This window comes from Aedes albopictus, chromosome 2 (assembly GCF_035046485.1).
Source record: "Aedes albopictus strain Foshan chromosome 2, AalbF5, whole genome shotgun sequence".
Classification (NCBI taxonomy): Eukaryota; Metazoa; Arthropoda; class Insecta; order Diptera; family Culicidae; genus Aedes; species Aedes albopictus.
In genome coordinates, this window is record NC_085137.1 from 294,244,252 (window position 1) to 294,264,586 (window position 20,335).

Sequence of the window (20,335 nt, forward strand, 5' to 3'; positions counted from 1 at the left end):
CCCCAGTGGTTCTCAAGTATAACTGAGGTAGCCTTAAAATTTAGGGTACGCAACTTTGCGTAACACTCCCCCCACGTAACACTTTACACCTGTTGAAGTTTTACAGTAATTAGGCTTAAATTTTAAGTACGTGTACTAAGGAATACCAAATAATATTGAAATATTTTACACCACTATAAATCACCTAACAACAAGACTATCTTTTCTGTTTCATAGCAGTTTCTGTTCGTGTTGGACATCACAACTTCTCTTTACACTGAGCTAGTGCGGGCTGCATTGTATTGAAAAAAAGAATGCCGAACGGGTGCCTATTCCGACCGTTGCGTTTTACCAGCGCCGAAAAAAATACTGCAGCTTTAAAAACTAGACGTGCTCACAACACTCACATTGGATTGAAGTGGATACTGGGCAATCGGAAGATTGCGATATATGTTGACTTGCAGTAGTCAACTCACGGTTTCCCTGCTCACTTATCCACTTTACCGTTGAGGATGCTATGCCCAGAAACCGTATCACGCATTGTTGTAACGATGGCTCCTGTTAGCGATGTCTGGTAGTCTTTCGTTCCGCAATCATTCCAGGCAACTGATCGCTTTGGCGGCTTACTGTGGATCCATATTGACGAGCGACGCATTGATCAATAGACTTCTATGCATCTCGCGGTGAAGTCTATTTTGAGATCTACACAGATCGAAAAAAGAATGTAAAGTTCTGTGACATACAGTGTATCAAACAATTGTCCGTACAGCAAATTTGTTGTCAAAATAATTTTTCATTCAAATGTTAATAACTTTTTTATGCGTCAATCAGAAACACTGAAATTTTGACCAATCATTAATCATATATTAGAGCTCCATTAGTAAAATTTTGAGCGAGATCGAATAACTTTTCTGAAAGTTATAGAACTTTTAGTAAAACTTATAAGATTTATGAACACATTTTTAAAACATTATATTTCAATATGTACTTGATGAAATTTTTTCAATTTTTTTTGTGTTACATTTTATACCTAAGGCTTTCATATGCAGCCATGTTTGGGGTTTTATATTCACTACAAAAAATATGAAAAATGTGCGTATGTAGTTGACGATTGTTTTAAATTTACCATATTTTGCACATATAATCTGCCAAACGTTTTCCACCAATAAAAGTGCATTAACTGAACGAACAATCCATAGGACCTACTCTTCATATGTAGTTTAGTAGGTCCTATATAAAAATATATCATTAAGAGAGTTTAAAAAAGTTGAAAACATTTGGCACTTTTATTGATCAAAATATGATAAATTTCCAAATGACACTCTGAACATATACAGATTTTTCATATTTTTTGTAGTGAATATAAAACCTTAAACGAAGCTGCATATGAAAGCCTTAGGTATAAGTTGTAACACGAAAAATATTGAAAAAGTTTCATCAAGTACATATTGAGATACAATGTTTTAAAAATGTATTCAAAAATTTTATAAGTTTTACTAAAAGTTCTATAACTTTCAAAAACCTTATTCAATGTCGCTCAAAATTTTACCAATGGAGCTTCAATATATGGGTTATAATTGGTCAAAATTTCTGCGTTTTTGATTGACGTATAAAAAAGTTATAATCATTTAAATGAAAAATTATTTTGACCAAAAAATTGCTCTACGGACAATTGTTTGATACACTGTATGATGCACATAATTGGAGCGTGGGATATCACAGAAGTTTACATGACATATAATGTAGAGTTCATGAAATATCATGTAAACTTCCATTATATGTCATGTAATTTAGCATGACTCTGAGTGTTTACATGACATATAACACAAATTTACATGATATATCATGTAAACCATCATAACATTAAGTTTACATGACTAAAATGAAGTTTACATGACGTGTAAATCTCATTATTTTTATCTGTGTAGTCACAATGCCGGATCCCATAGCGCCATCGGAAAGGCGTTGATCGTTCGCAACGAAATTCTTTTTAGTGTTGCAGGAGGTGTTTCTTGGGACTAAACCGACTCTTACAGCAAACACGACATGTACTGTCTCAGTTAGCTAAAAAGCTAAACATAAAATTTATTAGTATAAATAAATACATTTACCTTACAATACACTAACAATTTCGGTGACCTATCACGGGAACACCTCCAGGCTATACTGAAAATCCCTATTCAGTTTTATTATTTTGCTCGTCAAGTGTATGGCACTGAACCCCAGCGGTTCTCAAGTATAACTGAGGTAGCCTTAAAATTTAGGGTACGCAACTTTGCGTAACACTGTTACGTGAGAATGTAGTTGCGAACCTCTGTGCATTGTCGGAGTTGACTGTTTGTATATGTGTATTGTTTTATACTTTGTGTTCTCCGTCATTCTCGTTCTGTCAAACGAGTCACATAACAGAGTCAGTGAAAATGAGACAGAATGGGCGCGTATGAATCGTGAAGATTTATATGTGGAGAAATCACCGTAGTTGTAAGTTGTTTTGTATGTTTTTATGTTTGAATCTACTAATAAAGTATGCTTTTAGCTTTGTAGCATGTGGCAAATAGCATAATCAAGTGTTTTATTTGCCCTGCTAAAAGAGCGGTGCACTCATGATGTCCCATTTTCAACAAACAGTTTGTCTTTTTTAAAGTCAATTCAGTCTTTGGAGTGGCTTCAGAAAGCACTGGGAACTAGATAGATAATGCAGCAGTACAAGATTTTTATTTCGATCTTTGCCGCTAGGTGGCGCTGTATATGCATAATAAATAAAACTTTTGGCTTGTAGATGACTATTAACCAAACTACTTTATCGAGGACCGCATATCAATCATTTTCCACAGGCGTCTGATCACTTTGCGGTCTTCGACAATGATTTCTCTCAAATTTTGAACGTGGCTTCTGAGAGTTCAAAACAGCTAATTCCGTAGGTTAGACTTTGTTTTTTTTCGAATTCTATATTTTTATATAAGTGTGGGCCACCTTGAAGTGTAGTACTCAGATCAACACCCTTGCCCTTGTCAGATCGCAGTGGACACTAAAGTGCTCCCGTAATATGACAATCAATCCACTGTGGACAAATTACTTCCTTGTGCGAGCGACAGTTCAAATCCACTTATTTAATCATCGAGGGGACAACTAACTGGCTGACGACATGGATCAATGGCGCGACGGTCTTGCTTTCTTGCCAGCCTTCGACGACGATTGATCCGTCGTCGTCGTCCGTAACGTAACCAACCGACATCTGTGGGCCTGAAGACCACTACTCTCGTAAAACGCAGTCAGGCAATAGGCTCGGTCTGTCTAATTTCAGCAGTGGGCGGCTAAATATGATTTACATCTTTATTTTCCTCAATTCATTAGCATTATATGGCAGTTTAAGAGCGAGCAATGAATATATGAAGAAAAAAGCCCAATGCGTGGTGGAGTATCAATACTCTCATCTACATTGCTGCTCTATTGCAGCCGCCGCCGCCACTGCCATCGTCGCCATTCAAACTCTACTTGATGTCAAGTGAGGTTTGTGCTCAAACGGTCTTGAATCGTATACGAAACGAATATGTAGTCACATTTAGTTGGTAACCTTCAGATCGATTTTGACATTGTCCAGAACCACTTCCTACTGGAATTGTGGATTGTGCTAGTGCAGTATAAATTAATTCAAACTATGCAGCACGACGCCTGGATTGCAGTATTTGGAATGCATTTGAGGGCATACTGACAATGTTGAATTTGAAAGGTTTACCCAAGAAAGTTATTGGATTGCTGTAAAAAAGAGAACCACAATGGTTTAATTATTCTCAAAACTACTCCTCAAAGGATTCCAACATTTTTGAACAATTCAATGCCTTATGAGAAAACTTTTCCCAAATTGCAGAATTGGCTTCATCTAGCATCCAAGCAGACTCAAATAAAACTCCATATTGTGATAGTCGTGGAAATACAGAAACGATCTAGTGAAATTTAGATGAAGAAAAAAATAACATATCTTAATCATATAGACTAGAAATGTTTCTTACTTACCTTACCGGTCAGGCTAAGGCCGGGGTGGCCTCTGCTGTACATAGTAGCCGCCTCCATTCCACTCGGTCCATAGCTGTTTGTCTCCAGTTCCGCACTCTGCGTAGGGTCCGCAGATCGTCCTCCACTTGGTCGACCCACCTAGCTCGCTGCGCTCCACGTCTTCTTGTACTGGTCGGATGACTCTCGAGAACCATTTTAGTCGGGTTACTATCCGACATCCTGATGACGTGACCCGCCTCCGTAGCCTCCCGATTTTCGCAGTGTGGACGATGGTTGGTTCTCTCAGCAGCTGATGCAGCTCGTGGTTCATTCGCCTTCTCCAAGTCCCGTCTTCCATTTGCACTTCGCCGTAGATGGTACGCAACACCTTCCGTTCGAAAACTCCAAGGGCGCGTTGGTCCTCTGCACGTAGGGTCCATGTTTCGTGCCCATAGAGAACGACCGGTCTAATCAACGTTTTGTAGATGGTTAACTTCGTGTTACGGCGAACTTTATTCGATCGTAGAGTTCTGCGGAGTCCAAAGTAGGCACGATTTCCTGCCGCAATGCGCCTCTGAATTTCTCTGCTGGTGTCGTTGTCGTCGGTCACCAGTGAGCCCAGGTACACGAATTCTTCAACCGCCTCGATTTCATCACCGTCAATATGAATTCGGGGTGGCGGGCGCGGTGATTCCTCCCTGGAGCCCTTTGCCATCATGTACTTTGTCTTCGACACATTTATGACTAATCCGATTCGCCTGGCTTCACTCTTTAGTCGGATGTACGTTTCCGCAATCGTCTCAAATTTACGTGCAATAATATCAATATCATCGGCGAAACCAAGCAGCTGAACGGACTTCGTGAAAATCGTCCCACTCGTGTTTATCCCCGCTCTTCTTATTACACCCTCCAAAGCAATGTTGAACAGCAAGCACGAAAGACCATCACCTTGCCGTAACCCTCTGCGATATTCAAAGGGACTCGAGAGTGTCCCTGATACTCGAACTACGCACATCACTCGATCCATCGTCGCCTTGATCAACCGTATCAGTTTATCCGGGAATCCGTATTCGTGCATAATCTGCCATAGCTGTTCTCGCTCGATCGATTGTATCATACGCCGATTTGAAATCGATGAACAAGTGATGTGTGGGCACGTTGTATTCGCGGCATTTTTGCAACACCTGGCGGATGGCGAACATCTGGTCCGTTGTAGCGCGTTCACCCATAAATCCAGCCTGATATAGCCCCACGAACTCTCTTGCAATCGGTGATAGACGGCGGCATAAAATTTGAGAGAGTATCTTGTAGGCAGCGCTCAGTAGTGTGATCGCGCGGTAGTTCCCGCAATCCAACATGTCGCCCTTTTTGTAGATGGGACACACGATACCTTCCATCCATTCCTCCGGTAATACTTCCTCCTCCCAAATCTTGGTAATGACCCAGTGTAGTGCTCTCACCAGTGCTTCTCCACCGTATTTTAGAAGCTCGCTTGGTAGTTGATCTGCTCCAGCGGCTTTGTTGTTTTTCAACCGGCCAACCTCCTCCTCAATCTCTTGAAGGTCAGGGGCCGGAAGTCTTTCGTCCTGTGCACATACTCCTAGATCTGTTACCACGCCACCTTCGGTACTTGCAACGTCGCCATTGAGGTGCTCATCGTAATGCTGCCGCCACCTCTCGACCACCTCACGCTCGCTCGTGAGAATATTCCCGTGATTATCTCGGCACATGTCGGCTTGTGGCACAAAGCCTCTGCGCGAGCGGTTCAGCTTCTCGTAGAACTTTCGTGTGTCCTTAGCGCGGTACAGCTCTTCCATCGCTTCGCGATCTTGTTCTTCCTGCTGGCGCTTCTTCATCCGGAAGACTGAGTTCTGCCTGTTCCGCGCCTGTTTGTAACGTGCCTCATTCGCTCTCGTACGGTGTTGCAGCATTCTCGGCCATGCTGCATTCTTCTCGTTTTTCAACTGTTCACATTCGCCGTCGTACCAGTCGTTTTTGTGATTCGGAGTCGCGAAGCCTAGTGCTGTAACCGAGGTACTACCTATGGCGGATCGGATGTCCCTCCAGCCATCTTCAAGTGTAGCTGCACCAAGCTGCTCTTCCGTTGGTAAGGCCACTGCTAACTGATACCTGATACCTGATACCACTTCTACGTTACGAAGTTGCTCGATGTTGAGCCGCGGCGTTCGACTTCGACGCGTGGTGATAACTGTCGAAAGTTTTAAGCGCATGCATACAGCGACTAAGTAGTGATCCGAATCTATATTCGCACTGCGGTATGTGCGGACTTTGGTTATATCCGAGAAGAATTTACCGTCGATTAGAACGTGGTCGAATTGGTTTTCTGTTTGATGGTCGGGTGATCTCCAGGTGGCTTTGTGGATATCTTTGCGGGGGAAGAAGGTGCTTCGGACTACCATACCACGGGAGGCTGCAAAGTTTACGCATCGTTGGCCGTTATCATTCGATACGGCGTGCAGGCTGTTTCGCCCGATTACCGGTCTGTACATTTCCTCCCTTCCTACCTGCGCGTTCATGTCGCCGACAACGATTTTCACGTCACGCGGCGAGCAACCATCGTATGTTTGCTCTAACTGCGCGTAGAACGCTTCTTCCTCGTCATCGGGTCTCCCTTCGTGTGGGCAGTGGACGTTGATGATGCTGTAGTTGAAGAAACGGCCCTTAACTCTCAACATGCACATCCTTGCGTTGATCGGCTGCCACCCGATCACACGTTGTCGCATCTTGCCCAACACTATAGGAGAACTGCGGCCATAACGCCCATAGGGGGCAAGTTGCGCCACCCTTGTTTTAGACAAACCACGTTATTTCCAGTACTTTTTTCAATTGCAATCGCTTAAATAAGAATAAAAATGCTTCTTTACATTTGAGTTTACATATTTTAATTTTATGTGTTGTCCGTTGTCGAATGTTTGTACTGTTCAGTCTGTAGAGGCCGCAAGGTCGAAGACGGTGTAATTGTCTTTTTTAACTAAAAAAATTGTACGAACACTTCGAAAAAAGATTTTGGTTACTTTTGATGTAATTTTAGCCTGTTAAATATTAGCACTTTTTTACATCATTTAAAAGATTTTTTTCTCGCTATCCCCACAAACTGTTTTGCACACTCTCATTACTTGTGTACCAAGCGGAAAAAGTATCGAATTTGACCCTTACAACTTTTTTACAAGGGTCCAAACTTCTGAGGCATATGTGGGGTTAAATGCCCACCCCTAGTTATTTACATTAAAATAGCCATTTAGATCCAAATTCTGGCACAAATTATGTAGAACACAAGTTGGAATCAAGCAACAGCACATTTTTACTATAAATAAGTTCACTAATCACACAGCCATGCGTCATTTTGTAGTAATTATTGATAAAACAGCTCACTATGACGTTTACATGGAATTGACCCATAATTACAGGTGATCCATAATTATGTAATGACTGTATACCATTCACGAACAATAACAGTTGACAATAAACCAGGCGCGCAAGTATATGTTCACAATTTGACATCCTGTCGTTAGCTGTGGCTAGTGGCGCGTTTTACCCCGCATTAAAACTAAAATTCTGAAAATCAAACTTTTTTCAAATTTGAATTTTTCAGTGGTAAAACATAAAACTGGTTTATGGTTTCTTCCATTTGGAAGGAAACATGTTGGTGCTTCATGTTAGTGCCAAAAAATATGTATTATAAAGTGTTTCGTGGTTAAAATTGGACTCTTCCTTAACGTGGGCGTCTTACCCCCAGTTCCCCTAAATCCTGCTCCCAGTTCATTGGTGGTGCCACAGCTTTGGTAGAAGGTAGCCGCTCGATGCCCGCTTTTCCACACATTCTGTCCAGTCCAACAAAGTTTCTGCAACGCCACGATGTCGAAGTTGCCGGGATGTAGTTCGTCGTAGATTATCCTGTGACATCCTGCGATACCTAGTGACTTGCAATTCCATGTTCCAAGTTTCCAATCGTAGTCCTTATTTCGTCGCGTGGGTCTTTGCCGATTGTATCGAGTCGTATTTTCTCCTATGTTATTCGCAATGGGGATTTTTACGGGTGGCTTATTGGGCCAACGCCAACACTCCTGTCTCGCCGGAGGGCCATCGTGCCAGTTCTGTTTAACGTCCCAACCAACACTGGGACGACCACGCTGATGGGGCTACCACCTTGGATCTAGCTGGGCGTGGTGCAGCGTTTCTTACTCAGCCGCTGGATGCCAGAACAGACGCTGTTTCAGCCGCACCTCCTTGGTGAACAGACACTCGGATCGTACCTCCTCAATCTAGCTGAAGTCAGAAGGACAACAGTGCCCAGGCTGCACTACCAGCTAAGCACACAACTCTTAGCTGGCGGTCTTTGTCATCGCTTGATCCGTGGAAGCATGAGGTAGGAACTTGTGAGGACCAGAGCTATATTGGACGCTCTCCTTATCGACTCACCATTTTGCAGCCCAGAAATGTTTCTTAGAGCAATCATAAAACCAAAATTAAGGTTTTATGGCGGTTCTCAAAACGTCTACTAGACTGCTTGGTCATCAGAATGTTACTTGGGTTGAAGTTCAACTATTATCTAAGCCATATTTTCTCAAACTTCTTAACCAACACGTATATTTCTTATGGGGCTGGTGAGTCGCGACCCATAGTTTGAGCAAAATGGATCTAAGGAATATAGCAGGCAAAACATTTCAATAGGTCCTATCTGCATTTGAGAGGCTCTCTTTGTTTACTTTCTCTTTCAATAATACTTTTTCAGTACAAATCAAAAAACGATTGTTTTGACCATCGTTCAATACAAGGAGACAATCATAATACAAATGAACAGCTGAGATATTAACGAATGAGAGGGAAACCAAACAGATTCTCTCTTTTGCAGATAGGACCTTTAGACTTGTTTGGCCTCATATTCTATTCTAAAAGTTCTCAATGAGTTATCAAGCCTTAATTTTTATATTTGCCTTTTGTTCGGATTTGTACTCGTTCTATATTCTTTTGGCAGTTGGCTTGAATTTATCTCGACCGGCTGGATCCCAATCCCACAACCGTTGACAGATTTCCAAGTCAATTGCCGACCTTGACCGGGGCCAACAACATCCAACAGTGCCAACAAACGAATCCCAGAAGGCGATCGAATTTCGATCGAAACTCACACGACGATGATTGATTGGACGTTGTCTAAGCCGATCACTACGACGGACGGCGGCGACGACGACTAAAGGCCAGCCACCCACCCACCCACGAGTTTGCTGCTCCACACTGCGCTAGTGCTAAAACAAAACCCAATTGCCGCATTGTTTGTATTGCTTTTCGGAATTCCAGTACCAGAAATGGACATTGAACGCAGACGGAAGATTTGTTGTTTTGCACCCGACGTAAATGGGTTGAAAAGAGTTGGGATGGTGGGAATGTGGTTCACTATTTTGGCTCTGAACCAAGCACTAGGCATAACATCTCTTTTTTGGGAATTGTTATTGCATTCTTGTTTCGGATGAGTTTTTAATTGAAACAGTTTTGTTGCTAGCCTAGCAATGTGTATACATAGTGTGGGGCCTGTGCTGTATGCAATAAAATTGTTATTTTTCTGTATTTGTTTTGTTTTAATGCATATCTGAATGAAAATATTAAATACTGTTAGTTATCGTTTTCATTGATGTCTATATCCGATTTTCTAGAGTCATGCGCTTATTTTCTTATTGCTATCTATTTTAGCTGTTTCTGTCATAGTTTGGAAAAACTGAGTAATATTTTCATATTCAATATTTTACAATATTTGCTGTGTGTTCCCGTCTCGTAGAATTTTCGGTTACTTTTGGTACTGTTACCTCTGGAATCAGAATAAATCATATATTTGATTCATACAGCATCAACGGCAAACTTACGTGGCACTTTTGCACTTATTGTATTCTTCCAGGATGCCAACTAAACGGACAGAAGGTAACGAACGAGGCTACGCTAAGTGAGGACCCGTGCGTCAAATGCACCTGTGACGGACGAAAGCTCACCTGCACGAAAAAGTCCTGTCCGGTGCTACAGTGTCCGGCCTCGAAGCAGATTCGAATCCCAGGGGAGTGCTGTGCCCGCTGCATGGAACGCCGAGAGGAGTTCAAGCTGGGCATGCAAAAGCATTGCGTCATCGGCAAGGCGGTCCACTTCCATGGGGCCACGTACAAAGCGGACCAGTGTGCGTCCTGTGAGTGCCGTAATGGAACCACTTTTTGCGAGAAGAATACCTGCCCAGTGTTGGAGTGTGGCATCGAGGATCAGGTTCAAGGTCTTAACGATTGCTGCCCGTCGTGCCCGGTGCCGGCCGAGTTCAAATCGACTTGTACGCATCGGGGTCAGGTGTATGAGGTAAGTTAATTGAATATACACTAGAACCTCTGTTTATGCACATAGCTGGGGTGCATAAATTAAAAATGTGCTTAAAATAAAAACCGGCATAAAAAGAGGGAAATGTGTGCACAAATTAAGTTTAGGCTTCAAGAGGGAATCTAGTTCGCGAGAAGAGGTCTTGCTCCTGGGCATTTGAGATGGGGCTAATGGGGGTTTCCAGAGAGCCCACAAAAGGGAGTTCCAAGGGATTTTATAGGGGTTTCAGGGGTATTCATGAGCCGTTTAAGGACGTTATATCAGGTTTTGTTGGCGTTTTAATGAGGTTTGAGGGACGTTTCAAGGGGCTTCAAGAACAATCTAGGGGATCCTAGGAGCCTTTGAATAGCTTTACAGAACATTTTAGGGCAATCCTAGAGATTTTAGGGACATTAGATAGCATTTTAGGGGCGTTTCAAGGGGTTTTTAGGTGCATTTCAGAGGGTTTCTGAAACCTGTTTAAGGCGTTCAAAGGGGTTTCAGATGCATTTCCCATTGATTATGATGATTTCAAGGGCGATTCAATGGGATTTAGAGGCATTTCAGGTCAGGACCGTATCCGGAGGTTTCAAGAACAATCTTAAATCAAAGGGCATTTCAGGGGCGTTTCAAAAGGTATTGTGATGGGGTCTCTGAAAATTCTCTTAAACTTCCTGAAATGCTTCCGAAATCCCCCTAAACCCACATGAACTCTATGAAACTCGTCAAAAATCCTCTGATACTTTTTGAAATGCTTCAGAAATCCCCATTAAACCCTTTCGAACCCCTATGTAACGTACCATATACCTTCCGAAACCCATGACAACGCCTTCGTAACGCCTCTAAATCCCGCAAAAAAAAATGCTCTGAAACTTCCTTAAAACTCTAAAAATCCTCCTGAAGTCCTATCGGACTCCATGTAATGCACCTGAGAACCTCCGAAACATCCGAATACGCCTGCGTAACGATCCCGATCACTATGCTCTGAAACTTCCTGAACTGCCTCAAAAATCTCCCCTAAATGCCCTCGGATCTCATGTAACGCACCTGACACGCTCCGAAACCCCCAAAAACTCTTACGTAACGCTTCTCTAACGCATCTGAATTCCGCCGAAAATGCTCTGAAACTTCCTGAAATGCCACTAAATTCTCCCATGCCACCAAATTCTTCCTACAACCCCCTCGGGCTCGGACTCGGACCCATGTAACGTACCTGAGTCCATTCGAAACCTCGTATGGGGCAGATTACCACTTTCTTCCACTCCTCCGGTAGCTGGTCGGATTCCCTAATCCTGATTATCAACCGCTGCATGCAGGTGACCAACTATTCTGAGCCCAACTTTATGTATTCAGCTGCGATACCACATGGATACCATGATTAACTCTGCATAAGCATAATGCGTTTAGTTTCTGCTAAAATCTGCGTTTTTCTTGAGAACGCCACAGCAGTTTCATTTCCTTGCACTCTGCTTCTTCCAGGCGGCGATTTTTCTCCCTAAAGAGGTGGGTTCTGCCACGTTCTGCCGAAGATCATGCTGTAGCATTCTTGCCCGTGCTGTGTTCTTCTCCTCGAAATTCGCGCATATCTCATCGAACCATTTGTTACGTCAACTGCGTTTCACGATGCTCTTAGCTGCGTCGTTGTTGCTCTTACTGTACTTCAGCAGTCCACATCGTGGGGCAGCAGGGGTTACAGTCCCGGGGCCTGACGAAACCAACCCCCCCCCCCCCCCTCATCTCCTCGCTTGTGAGTCAGCTGCGTATTCGCCGGCTAAGAATAGGATTACAAGGTGTCGAGCCACAGTATTTCGTCCCTTATCACGTTAATGCGGGGCTCTAGCGTGGTGGACCTCCTTTCCCGTGCAACTCATGGGATTAAACATGAAATCAAATCTAAAAATTCAAACAAATCAAACAAGTGGTAGTGGTAGTGGCGAGGCTAACCCTTTCGCAAGAAATGGGTTGGCTACGTCTCCGTTGAAGAGAAATGAGGAGTCATGCGCAGGAAGCTGCGAACGCAGCTCCAACGTGGGAACTCCTATCCATTTCCCGGCTAGCCTGCCGGTGGAGATATTGGACGGAGCGTGGTTGATGAGGGCCATCAAGTAAAAAAGAGATGGGCTATCTGCAATAGGGGTGGCTGAGTAGCAGCTTGGTAAGATTATCGGCTTTGCGTCCACAAAGCCCAACATGAGCAAGGGCCTTAAAACGGCCCTGTTTCAACTTCGTAAGTCGATGGACAATGCCAAGCAAGATAACGAGATACTTGTGAAGACTGCTACAGCGGCAGAATCGGCGAAAGCAAAAGTTACGAAATCTACCCAGGCGGAGGCTTTCGCTTTCGCAGGAAGCCCAAAAGGTGTGGAGGATGCGACTGGTTTTGATAAGCACTCGCAGAAGCGATTGAGGCAGCCGTCAGGTGAGGAGCTGTCTGGTGCCCGCAAGGCTTGCCGGATACTAAGCCCGAAGGTCTGCAGTAATGCCGGCAAGTCGGACCCCAGCCAGGTGTTCCGGAAAGCTGGGAAGGGTAGGCCTGCGAAGGCTGGACCATCCCGGATGAAATAGAACAGGAGGTTGTGACCGTTGTTCGGCCCTTAGACGATAGTCGAGCGGAAGAGGAAGAAAAAGAAACCACAAGTGGAGGAGATCGAGGACGCCAAACCAAAAGGTGTAGAAGAACAGGTGCCAAGCGCATGAAAGGCGACGCGCTCGTCAGCAAGACCGAACAGTCTTAGTACTCGGACGTCTTGAGGATCTGGGAGCCGACGAGCGCAGTATTAGATGTACTCGTACGGGTGAAATGATCCTAGAGCTCAAACGCGACAAGGATTTTCTCTTCTTGGGCTACCTAAGCGTTCAGGATACTAATATGTTGATCATAACGTCGTGGCTTGGCCAGCGGTCTTACTCGCGTTCGAGATGCGCGTGGAACGTCATTGTCATTATCAGTGCTGCCGAAGTGAGTGTGATGTTGGTAACTATGCTGAAGTTGAAGACTGGGCCCTTGATCCTCAACCTGCACATTTTTACGTCGATCGGCTACCAACCAATCATGGGCCCATTTCAATGACAGCTGTTGCCAGATGGTGTGTTCCCGAACCTCTGATAGATGTCCAATACACCTCCTGCGGCGCTACATGCTGATGTCTGTTCTTCAGTAGATCGTTGAGTATTTGGGTGTTCTCAATGAAGCTGTGAGATTGGCAGCTCCACGTACCGAGTTTCCAAAAGCCAGTCCTGTTTCGTCACGTGGGTGGGTCGTTGCCGTTGTTTTTGGATCGTACACGCAGAAAAATATATATTAAACTAGCTGACCCCGGCAAACTTCGTCTTGCCTACTGCGTTTTTTGACGTTTCAAGTCTTTAGCCAAGTTCAAGTCCCCGGTTAAAATGTATGGAAAATCGATTTTCAAAAACTTTCAATTTTTCCATGTTTTTTGCCTCATAAACCTTCCTTGGGTGAAAACTAACAGAACAAAACTAAGACGACCAAAATCGGACCTTCCGTTCTCAAGTTATGCGCGGTCCCACGTATGCCACTGCATTTTTATATATAAAGATTCAAAAATAAAGGACTTTGAAATAATGAAAAATAATCATTGATCCACGGCCTAAGTTCAATTTTCATTGAATCAATGACTTCCGAGTATTAGCTTCAAAGCACTTTTGTTTTTGTTTTTAAGTCTAGCTTTCGTTAGCCGGTTCGTAAATTCAAAGTGAATAATGTTTGATTCTAATACTTTATTTTTTTGAAACAAATACATAGGGAATCGCGCCACTTGGGCGGTGGCTTCTATATTCGTCTGTTTTCCACTATAACGCAGTCAAATTAGAACCAATTGACACAATTTTTGGAATTTGGTGAGATAGGTATTGTATCTACCCGTGTACAACATTTCAAGTCAATTGGTTCAAAATTGACTGAGTTATAGTGGAAAACAGACGAATATAGAAGCCACCGCCCAAGTAGCGCGATACCCTACCTATTTCAAAAGCATTTTTTTTAACAAAAACACATATTTTAGAATTAAAGCCAAAATATGTTTAAAAAATAATAGTATTTGATAGTAATATATTTCAAATATTTTACCTGCTTGGACTGAATGTGATCTAATAACTACTGAGAGCATGTGATCGTCATGCCTTCATTAATTATAAAATCATGTTCAGTCCAAGCAGATAAATAAAAGATTAAGAATTCTTTTAGGGAACAATATTTTTATATTCACATAATTACATAATCTTTGCTGGTAAAGCAAGTGCTTACCAGCCCTATCTCTGTTCGTTGATGCCGTAGATGCGCTTCATCTTTTTAGCTAGGAATGGTTGCAATATTGAGTATTTGGCTTCCTTGCAGGTTAACTGAGTAGCCATTATCTGGAAGAAATTATATGTTGTTTTTTTTTTTAATTAAATAATATGTTTCACAATATCTTACTTACCTAATGACGGCAGACAAACTTGTGAAAACCCAATATTTATTTCAAATAAGCTTTTTTTTTTAATCAAAGGCACAACGACTTTGAATCAAAAAGACTTATTTGAGAATCAAAGTTGTTAAGTATTAGAATTGAATATAAATGTTAGATCAGCGGGGAGCAGTGGTTCTACCGTTTCGGAGTTCGGGGCACTAACGGTCACTTTAATTTCGAAACTGATATACACTTTTGGTGAGAGTTCTCAGATTGGTAAACAGTTCTTGATTTTGTACACGAATTCACTAAAACACTTCACTTTATTTCTTAATTAATTATTAATCTACTGTATTTCAACTTAATTACAAATTTAATCGTTAGCACTCTATTTCAAAAATTAACTTGTACGGAATGTTGAACGGTCCACTCCTATGACGTCACACGATGCCGCAGAAAAGAGAGCGATACCTTGCAGCAGTCTACCTTTTATATCCAAGATGAGGCGGAAGAAGGTACGACGCCATTGTAACCGCCTTAGTGGTGCCGACGTTAGTGTTGGTGTCTCCAGAATGTTCTCCTTTTGGGCGTTTATCGCATCGATGAACAAGGGGTGATACATCAGCTCGTAGTTGCCACTCGAACACAGATGGCGCTCTACTTCTCCTTTCGTGACGTTCACGAACAATAAATTTGCTTTGTTTCAAAAAAGGTATTGAATTTGAATCAAAGCTGTAATGTATTTGATTCTAATATGCGATATTTCTCTGCGTGATATTGTTGATTTCAGTTCGATGGGCCGGACACCAACCTCCTACGTACCGGAGGACCGCGGAGTGCGCGGTGCATGGTTTAGCATAGAGTCCTTTCCTGCCATTCGGACGTCGATCATCCTTTCCTAGCATGGGGAATACACCCTGTTACATCTAAGAGCCCTACCTCTCAGATAACAGTCCCTTGTCCTGTTAGCCGTCGATCAAAACTCTCATCGGAGTTGGTTATCTGATCTTCTTCAAGGTTGCTCACAGTTTCGGTCGGTATCACGGGGAGGTAGGAATAAAAGCGGCTGGGCAACTGATCTCAATGGGATCTGAATAACGCAAATACCGAGATTTATATGTTTAAGCTTACGATGAAAAACACGTCTGCTTCTGTTAGGATATTGAACTCACGCAGTTTACTTCTTGTTTCATTTCAGAACGGCGAAACGTGGAGCCTGAATGCATGCACCTCGTGCGAGTGCCGCTCGGGTGAAGTCCGGTGCGCCAGAAGCCAGTGCCCGCCGCAGAAGTGTAAACCGAACGAGACGCTCATCAAGCCCAAGGACGAGTGCTGCTCGAAGTGCGTCGAAAGTCCCGGAGTGTGCACCGTGTTCGGAGATCCACACTACAAAACGTTCGACGGGTATTTCTACAGCTTCCAGGGGTCCTGCAAGTACCAGCTTACGGCCGATTGCAAGGACCATTCATTTTCGATACGGGTGACGAACGACGCCCGGTTGACCAAGTCTTCGTCGTGGACGAAGACCGTGACGCTGAAGCTGGGAAACCTGAAGGTGAATTTAGGGCAAAAGATGCGGGTTAAGATCAATGGGAGTAGAGTTGATCCGCCGTACAAGATGGATGGAGTTTTGGATGTGTTCAAAAGTGATGATGGTACAGAGGTGGTCGTGAGTACTGCCCTTGGGATTAAACTGACATGGGATGGCAATAACTTTATACAAGTAGAGGTTCCTGTTGTGTACAAGAATAAGTTGTGTGGACTTTGCGGAAACTATAACAGCGTTTTCCGAGATGATCTGCTTTCGAGGACCGGAGTTAACATGACTGATAATGTTTGGAAATTTGCGCAATCGTGGGCGGTCGGGGGTGAGAAAGCATGCACACGACCGAGGAAGAAGGAAATGGTCGCGAAGAATTCTCAGTGCAGACCGAAGAAGTTCTTCACATTCTGTAAGATCTTGAAAACGGATGTATTTGGTGAATGCAATTCCCAGCTGAATCCAGAAAACTATTTCGAATCGTGCAAGATCGATATGTGTGAGTGTCCGCATAAGCAGTGCTATTGCGATAGTTTAGCGGCGTACGCCCATGAATGCCAGCGACAGGGTATTCGGTTACCCAACTGGAGGCGCGACACTAACTGCTATCCCAATGCGACCAACTTTTTCACATCTCATCATCACCATCTGCTCATGCAGCAACCGGTAGGTCCTCAGAAGAAACGTCACCAACAGCCAACGCAAAGGCAACAGAAAAATGCAATAGTAAGTTCCCAGCCCAACCATCGGAAAAAGCATCGACAGCAGGCATCACATGGGCTTTTACTGGATCCCAGTTCCCGACGGGCACCACCACCATTGTATTCCTAGATCAACTTAAGGACACGACCAAAAGTGAGGCAAGGTTAAGTGTTGCGACTTAAATATAAATTCATGGAACTGTAAGGTCCATGAACCCAACTCGATTTCAACTTGGTAAATCAGTTACCATCAAAATCAATCTGCTGGGGGCAGGTTTTTAGCCACTTAAATCGATACTTGCAATTTCCGGGGAAATTCGAACGATAGTCGCATTTAGAATGAAACGTAGCACAGTGAACGAGAGTGAAAACTAGTAAGATTAGAGTGAGATCCGAGTGATTGCGAACGGCGCGCGGTGGAAGACACGTGACTCTATAGATGAATGATTTTATTTTAGAAAACTCAGTTGTAGACATTTTAACTTAATTGTGGTAACTTATTGCTTTCTACTGTAGTGTTTAGCCTAGGAATCGTTGCGAAATATTTAACTATATTTTTTGACAACTGAATGCCAAAATCAGAACGAAAGAATGCAGCAGCAGGGTACGGAAACGGCCGCCGCGGCACGAACGAAACTCATTAGCGCGTTAGGGTAGCCCTCTACTAGAGATTGTAAATATGTTTTAGCTTGGTAGGGAGGAGTATCTCGTCCTGTTTGTAAGGATCACGTTCGTTTGACTATTTGTACATTTGTTTATTTTTTTTAATTGCTAGTGCGGTAAATTCCACCTACTCTTTTGTACAGAAACAGATTTTAGCTAGGGATTCATCAAAGTTCATCAGTATTTATTTAAATTTTCACCGACCAATAGGTAAGCTAAAATGTAAGTATTTGGAAGTCATTGGCGCAAAGACGACTGTATCTGTTCAGGAAGCATTGTCAAATTGATCATGGTATTCAGTTGCTGTCAAAATGCACTATTTTGTGGTAAAATTTTCTCAGAAAGGCAGAGCTTTAACTAACCCATGTCCTCATTATCTTATATAACCAGCTTGAGATTAAAACAATATATGAAAATACTGTCTTCAGAATGGTTGTTTGCAAGCTCAACAGTCAACACGTCTTACTCGATCATGCTACAAGATCCAATGTCCATGGATTCCTCTGGAAGTATGTATCTCCCATGATTCGTTCTGCCATTTCTCCATGAAATTCCCTCTGGGTTATCTCAAGTCACTTCGGGGTTCCTTCAATGATTCTCCTCGGGATCTCTCGAAGGATTCCCCCTGGACACCTTCAGGATCTTCTCTATGGATCCTTCAAAAATTACATCAAGAATGCTTACAGGTTTTTTTCTTTCGTGGAATACCTACATAGATTCCTTCAGACATACATATTTCCTGGAATTTCTCAGAAGTTTTCTACGAGGGTTACTTCAGGAATATTTTCTGGATCCATTCAAGGGTTCATGGCTAGTTTTCTCCGTGGACTCCTCCATGGGTTTATTAATATTATTGTTTTTACTTTATTATACAGATTTCCAGCCCTGTACTGATTCATTTCTTATCACCATGGATTTAGTTTGGCATTTTTTATAGGTTTCTACAGGGATTTTCCCGGGATTTTTCCAAAGATGTCTTGTGTTACTGTTCTAAAGTTTTTACAGGGATTAAAAAAAAATAACATTATACTGCTCTGAGGCTTTCGCTCGGTATTTCTTCTGTAGATCACTTCTGGGTATCCTGGGTAATGTTCTTTCGATTATATATTCTTCAAACCATCTAGTTTTGACCACCCATCCTCATTCACCGAAAGCTCCTCCCTTCAATTCAAGTTGATTTATTTTCGTCAATCTGATTTCGAACGACCCGCGCCCATATGGGCAGTGTTAACCAGACGCAAAGTTCTTTTTTGGAGAAGAAGTGTGGCGCAATCTCGGTCGATCGGCTAGGCTGGCTGGCACACTGAACCGATTCGTCTATTCACACTTTATCGCCCGCCCGGCCACGAAACGTGTTCCGTGCATGTAGGTAAATCGAATCTCCTCACCATAAACAATGATGACTCAGAGTCAGAGGGAACCGATCGACGCCGCGCCATGGACGAACGGACGAACGAACGCCACGGTGTGTGATGTTTACTTCCTGCTAATTGCCACTTGGTGGCACGTGTTTCTGCGAATCCAATTGCGTCCAATGACGACGATGTCCAAATTTCCGAGCGAGCCTAGTGGGAGTCGATGTCGTCGTCGGTACTATGATCGAACCGTGTCCGAAAAAAGAACAGGTGTTTTTCGTTCTAGGTTGATGATGGCGATCGCTTTCGGTCTGAGAGGTGCGACCCCCTCCCTGCTGGTAATTGCGCTAGCTTATTGCACATGTACAGCCGGTGCGGCGGTGTTGAACTACTGATATTGCACGCGTTTCTAAACAATCTGGCTTCTGGTCCGGTTGGAAACAGACTCATCATTTCCCACTCAGTTGGACCAGATCCAGATTGTTTAGTCTGAGCGCCATGGGGTTAGATAATGGGGAAGATTTTAAGCAAAACAACTGCAACATTGTGATGGAAAAACATTGCGCATGACCTAAGTTTTGGGAAGGAATGGATTCAGAGCAGTTGGGAAGAAAGCAGTAAGTTCTAAACAGGCCGGCTACAGAGGCACGGTCCTATCTTTCTAGGTGGTTTGTGCTGTCACCAATAGAAAGAATCGATTTCATCTTCCACCTGTCATGGACCTACCGAAATCTCTACCCGCAATCATGCACTTCGTTTTGGTCGAGTCGAACTTATCCTCGTTGTCTCCCTCTTTCCTTTTGTCCGAAAAAAACGAGCAGCATGTGCGGTTTAACATGGTTTTGGTAGGTCAGGCATGTTAATACCAACATTAGCCAGATTGACATCCAGCATGGCCACTAACCAGTGCCTCTAGCAGGATCTAACCCCGCGCTGGTTTCCCATTCCATGGCCCAGGTATTGAAGATACCCGCTATTACTCGATCTTCGCTTCGCCCTGTCAGCACGATCGTGATACAGTCCAGCATCTGCGTGAACTGCTCGATTGACACCGCGGTGGCGCATAACAGTTACAGAAGAAGACCCCATTGATCTTGGCGACGGGGTATTTCCCCGTTGTTCATATCGCCGCCAAGTCGGATTCGTTAGGATGGCGATATATGCCCCATTCAACGACTGCCTGGCACAGAAATTGCAGGACTGCGTCACAGTGGTTCAGGTATAGCTGCTATACCTACCCCAAGCAACACAACACACATGGTCACAAAACAATCACGGCCGCGCAGGTAACTTCTGTGCAACCCTTACATGCGCTGCCGTGACTGTTTTGTAACCGTGTGTGTTTCT

The 20,335-nt window shown here is 43.4% G+C and overlaps 1 protein-coding gene across 10 annotated transcripts in view; it reads left to right on the forward strand.

The window, feature by feature from the left end:
* The window catches only part of LOC115253786 (BMP-binding endothelial regulator protein), a 250,813-nt gene extending 231,199 nt beyond the window's left edge, over positions 1-19,614 (forward strand). For all 10 annotated transcript variants that reach the window (XM_062852094.1, XM_062852096.1, XM_062852095.1 and 7 more), the window contains exons 7-8: positions 9,881-10,320; positions 15,928-19,614. In XM_062852094.1, the coding sequence (XP_062708078.1) occupies positions 9,881-10,320; positions 15,928-17,100 (1,613 nt within the window). In that variant the 3' untranslated portion in view covers positions 17,101-19,614. The remainder of the gene's footprint in view (positions 1-9,880; positions 10,321-15,927) is intronic.
* Positions 19,615-20,335: the final 721 nt, after the last annotated feature.